This window comes from Oryctolagus cuniculus, chromosome 1 (assembly GCF_964237555.1).
Source record: "Oryctolagus cuniculus chromosome 1, mOryCun1.1, whole genome shotgun sequence".
In the NCBI taxonomy this organism is placed as follows: domain Eukaryota; kingdom Metazoa; phylum Chordata; class Mammalia; order Lagomorpha; family Leporidae; genus Oryctolagus; species Oryctolagus cuniculus.
Genome location: NC_091432.1, coordinates 168,720,796 through 168,726,795, shown reverse-complemented (window position 1 = coordinate 168,726,795; position 6,000 = coordinate 168,720,796). Strand labels below are relative to the sequence as shown.

General features: G+C 39.6%; 1 protein-coding gene across 2 annotated transcripts; it reads left to right on the top strand.

The window, feature by feature from the left end:
- The first annotated feature begins 277 nt into the window (after positions 1-277).
- Positions 278-4,935, top strand: RANBP6 (RAN binding protein 6). Of its 2 annotated transcripts, XM_008255034.4 has the most exons (2): positions 278-465; positions 1,581-4,935. In XM_008255034.4, the coding sequence occupies exons 1-2, from the start codon at positions 330-332 to the stop codon at positions 1,670-1,672; spliced, it is 228 nt and encodes a 75-aa protein (XP_008253256.2). In that variant the 5' UTR covers positions 278-329; the 3' UTR covers positions 1,673-4,935. The 2 variants fall into 2 exon arrangements, with proteins under 2 accessions (XP_008253256.2, XP_002708145.1); XM_002708099.5 differs by having other exon boundaries at positions 293-4,935.
- The last annotated feature ends 1,065 nt before the right edge of the window (positions 4,936-6,000 follow it).

Here is a 6,000-nt window from a genome sequence, read left to right as displayed (position 1 = left end):
TTTAAAATTAAGCTAGCACCAATATCGTTTAGAAATTTAAAAATCACTCATAATCCCATGTAAATATAATCAATTAATCAATACTAACATTTCCTTTTCTTTTTTCCCCCCTTTGCAGGTTTTTTTTTTTACCTGACTGGAAAAAAATGGAAGATGCCCCTGGGGCCTCAGCTGGCTACCACCCAGCTCTCCGGAGCATATGCACTCCCAGAGCACCCAGGCAGAGGGAGAAGCTCCCCCGCCCATCCCCGCCGGCGCCTCGCTGACGTCACTGCTTCGAGCCGCAGACCCCTCCCCCTCCCCGGTCGCGGTAGCTTTGACAGAACGCGATGGCGGCGGCCGGGGCTGCAGGGGTGCCGGCGGCCGTGTCAGAAAAGCAAGAGTTTTACCAGCTTCTGAAGAACCTGATCAATCCAAGCTGTATGGTGCGGAGACAAGCAGAGGAAATATATGAAAATATCCCAGGTCTGTGTAAAACTACATTCCTCTTAGATGCCGTCAGAAATAGAAGAGCGGGTTATGAGGTGAGACAAATGGCTGCCGCACTGCTACGACGGCTTTTGTCCTCTGGGTTTGAGGAGGTGTATCCAAATCTGCCTTCTGATGTGCAGAGGGATGTCAAGATTGAGCTGATACTGGCTGTTAAGTTAGAAACGCATGCTAGCATGAGGAAAAAACTTTGTGATATTTTTGCGGTGCTGGCCAGGAATTTGATTGATGAGGATGGCACCAACCACTGGCCAGAAGGTCTGAAGTTTCTTATTGATTCTGTCTACTCTAAAAATGTGGTTCTGTGGGAAGTTGCACTTCACGTTTTCTGGCACTTTCCTGGGATTTTTGGGAACCAGGAGCGGCACGATTTGGATATCATCAAACGGTTATTGGACCAGTGTATTCAAGATCAAGAACATCCAGCAATCAGGACATTATCCGCTAGAGCTGCTGCTGCGTTTGTCCTTGCTAACGAGAATAATGTTGCTCTTTTCAAAGACTTTGCAGACTTGCTTCCTGGAATCTTACAGGCTGTTAATGACTCATGCTACCAAGATGATGATTCAGTGCTAGAATCCCTTGTTGAAATTGCGGATACGGTACCTAAGTACTTGGGTCCTTACTTGGAAGATACCCTACAATTGAGTCTGAAGTTATGTGGAGACTCTAGGCTCAGTAATCTGCAACGCCAGCTGGCCCTCGAAGTAATAGTGACTTTGTCTGAAACTGCAACCCCAATGTTGAAAAAACATACAAATATTATTGCACAGGCAATTCCTTTTATATTAGCAATGATGGTTGATCTACAAGATGATGAGGACTGGGTAAATGCTGATGAAATGGAGGAAGATGATTTTGACAGCAATGCAGTTGCTGCTGAGAGTGCACTAGACAGACTGGCTTGTGGACTTGGTGGAAAAATTGTTTTACCAATGACCAAGGAGCATATCCTGCAGATGCTTCAGAGCCCTGACTGGAAATACCGACATGCCGGATTAATGGCCTTATCTGCCATTGGAGAAGGATGCCATCAGCAAATGGAACCAATTCTAGATGAGACAGTTAACTCTGTTCTGCTTTTTCTTCAGGATCCTCATCCAAGGGTGAGGGCTGCAGCCTGTACTACACTTGGACAGATGGCTACAGACTTTGCGCCCAGTTTCCAAAAGAAATTCCATGAAACAGTCATTGCAGCTCTGTTGCGTACCATGGAAAATCAAGGTAATCAGCGTGTGCAGTCACATGCGGCTTCTGCTCTTATTATTTTTATTGAAGACTGCCCCAAATCATTGCTAGTTCTGTATTTGGATAATATGGTAAAAAATCTACATTCCATCTTGGTGATTAAACTTCAGGAGTTGATTCGCAATGGAACTAAGTTGGCTTTAGAACAACTTGTGACAACCATTGCCTCAGTTGCCGATACAATAGAAGAAAAATTTGTCCCATATTATGATATATTTATGCCCTCACTAAAGCACATTGTTGAGCTTGCCATTCAGAAGGACCTCAAGCTTCTGAGAGGAAAAACTATTGAGTGCATTAGCCATGTTGGCCTTGCTGTTGGGAAGGAAAAATTTTTGCAGGATGCATCAAATGTGATGCAGCTGTTGTTGAAGACACAATCAGATTTAAATAATATGGAAGATGATGACCCTCAGACCTCGTACATGGTTTCAGCTTGGGCTAGAATGTGTAAAATTCTTGGAAAAGATTTTCAACAGTACCTGCCACTGGTTATTGAGCCTCTTATTAAGACTGCTTCGGCTAAACCTGATGTTGCTCTCCTAGACACACAAGATGTTGAGAACATGAGTGATGATGATGGCTGGCAATTTGTGAATCTTGGAGACCAGCAAAGTTTTGGAATTAAAACTTCAGGACTTGAAGCAAAAGCAACTGCTTGTCAGATGTTGGTTTACTATGCTAAGGAGTTAAAAGAAGGATTTGTGGAATATACAGAACAAGTTGTGAAACTTATGGTTCCTTTACTGAAATTTTATTTCCATGACAATGTTCGAGTGGCAGCAGCAGAATCCATGCCTTTTCTCCTGGAATGTGCAAAACTGCATAGCCCAGAGTATCTTTCACAGATGTGGCAGTTTATATGTGATCCCTTAATCAAGGCTATTGGGACTGAACCTGATACAGATGTACTCTCAGAAATAATGAATTCTTTCGCAAAGTCCATTGAAGTAATGGGAGATGGTTGCCTTAATGATGAACATTTGGAAGAACTGGGAGGAATATTGAAAGCAAAACTTGAGGGACACTTTAAAAACCAAGAATTGCGACAGGTGAAGAGACAGGAAGAAAACTATGACCAACAGGTTGAGATGTCTCTGCAAGATGAGGATGAATGTGATGTTTATATTCTGACCAAAGTATCAGATATTTTGCACTCATTATTTAGTACTTACAAGGAAAAGATTTTACCATGGTTTGAACAGTTACTTCCATTAATTGTCAATCTAATTTGTTCAAGTAGGCCATGGCCAGACAGGCAGTGGGGACTGTGCATATTTGATGATATCATAGAGCACTGCAGTCCAACTTCATTTAAATATGTAGAATATTTTCGGTGGCCAATGCTGCTAAATATGAGAGATAACAACCCTGAAGTCAGGCAAGCTGCTGCTTATGGCCTGGGTGTTATGGCACAGTTTGGTGGCGATGATTATCGTTCTTTATGTTCAGAAGCTGTTCCACTGCTGGTAAAAGTTATTAAGTGTGCAAATTCCAAAACCAAAAAAAATGTCATTGCTACAGAGAACTGTATCTCAGCAATAGGGAAGATTTTGAAGTTTAAGCCTAACTGTATAAATGTGGATGAAGTTCTTCCACATTGGTTATCATGGCTTCCACTGCATGAAGATAAAGAGGAAGCTCTTCAGACTTTGAGTTTTCTCTGTGACTTAATTGAAAGTAACCACCCAGTTGTAATTGGTCCAAATAATTCCAATCTCCCCAAAATAATTAGTATAATTGCCGAAGGAAAAATTAATGAGACTATTAACTTTGAAGATCCTTGTGCCAAACGCCTAGCTAATGTCATCCGACAGGTACAGACTTCTGAAGAATTATGGTTGGAATGCATATCCCAACTCAATGATGAACAACAGGAAGCCTTACAGGAGTTGCTAAATTTTGCTTGAAGCACTTCAATATTACTTGAATTTATCATCTATTCTAAAAGTAACTACAAATAAGTGTTGTGAGTGGGTCCCATTATAAATGAGAAAACTGTTCTTTCCCTGTCAAGCAGTTTATATATTACTTCCCCATGTTTCCTCCAGGACTAGTCAGTGTTAAAGTCTTCTGTTTACCTCGCATGTTTTCTCTCTTAAACACAGACCTTGGTGATAGCCTGTGCTTCCAGTTGTCTTAGAATGTTTGTCACCTTTTGCCCAATTAATGTGAATTATGTAAATTATTGTTTGTCTGAACTATTGATGCTGCAAAAGCAGTATATTTGGTGTTAAAGATGTCATGCTGACTATCATAAGATGCTAAGAGCTCCTGAAGATAATATAGAAGAACTTCTGGGACAAACATCTTTGGAATAAGGTGAAGGAAATAGCAGCAGGTTTATTCCTCCTTGATAATACTTTTGGCTTTCATGATAATGGGAGGATACTAAAACTGAGAGAGTTTTGAGATAGTGCAGTGGTTGTGGGAGTTTTCTCTATAATAAATGTGAATTTTTTCATACTGTACTCCTGAGAACTAGGCAGGACATAATCATATTCTAGTTCCAAGATGTCTAGCTGATAGTTATGAGAACCTTCAAAACTCCTTAGCCAAACTGTCTTTTTTTTTCTAAGTTATTCAGGACTCAAAGAATCACAGTTTCTGAAAAAGGAGTCTTTGTCCACCTAATATTGGTAGCATGTAACATACTGTAACACAGTGTTCAACAAATAGTAAGTAATCAATATGTGTGGGAGTCAGTCAGTGTTATATGTTTCAGCAGAGTATTGCTTTGTTTATGTATGCCAGTTTTCTCCCTGCAAAGCAGCTCAGCAAAAGGAGCCCTGATTCAGAATGGGGCTTAAATAGATTTCTATTTTGAAGATGTCATGCTAGATTCTATAGTAGCACTGAAGAGTATTTTATTGTGAGAGTGAAAGAGAAGCAAACTTAATTTTATCAGAAAACATGAAAAAGAAAACAGCTTTGAGACTAGTTATTTAGCCATAGATGTGCATTTTAAAAAAGCAGTTCTATAAATCCAGGGCCAATTACATTAATTGGAATAGTTGGTCTTTAATGTTGAGCTTTTTGTAGGGTAGAAAAAAGCTTTCTACTCAGCAAATCATTGGTCCAAAACTTAAAAACACATTCATTGTGATTTCCTGGAGCGCTTGTGAGTACTGTGTATGTAAAGTATTTAGCAAATATTTAAGACCTAGTAAGTGCTCAATAAATTATCACTGTTACAGATGTTGTTTGTACCTCTACTGTGTTCTTTTTTATAGTTTGTAATTCCTTTTACGTTAGAATTTTCACAGTTCACTCCATACCAGTTCAGATGGGGAAGCCATCTAGACCATTATGGACAGGGATATAAAGTTGAGATTTTAGATATGCAATTCCCGTCCAATTGTTTGTAGTTATTTATTAATGGGGGGAAAGAAAGTTCAGTACATTGTATGTTGAATGGTCCCAATTTTAAGTTTATTTAAAGTAAAAAGGTATAGATGAATAAATAGAAAAATGCTACATCAAAGTTGTTAATAGAGATGTTGTCTCTGGGTGGTGGGATTAAAGGGCATTTTTTTCCTCATTTATCTATAGTATTCAATTTACCTACAATCGATATATATCTTGTATAATAAAGCTTTTTTCTAAGTCCAAGGACTCAATCCTACTTTCATAATAACTAGGATTACTATCAGCTTAGCCTCTTCAAGATCTGTAGTTGAGCTCCCTTCTACAGGCATCTTTCTCTTTTATATACCTTAATTAACAAGACTTTGATCAACATTTTTTAGGTGAGTTCCCTACACTTTTGTGTATGAGCAATTAGAAATTCTGCCAGGCAGCTAGGAATTAGGTTCCTGGGGTTTTGAAGTATGGCACACCTAGATTTAAATTTTGGTGTTGTGTGTTGTGAGAAGTAAAGGAGGTAATACAAATTGTGCAGTAGCACAAGGTTCAATAATGTAAGCTAATATATAAGAATCATGAAATAGAGCTCATGACTAAAGAAGAAAAGGAAATCGTTTGCTTGGGTAGGGAGGACTCCAGGTTCTTGAGCAAAAAAAATGAGGGCATCCAGTCAGACACATTTGCCAGTTGCGCAGTCAGGACTGATCCCTTCCTATATTCCTGTGAGCTGAGGTGCATCTGTGGGTTCTGATATGAAATGCTTAGAAAGTTACAAATGCCTCACTGGTGAGAGGAGAGGAATGCTAGATAATGGGGAGGGGTGTAAAACAGGGGAGTGTCAATACCTTGAAAACCCCAAAATGCTGCCACTTTGTCACTTAGCTATGACTCATATTT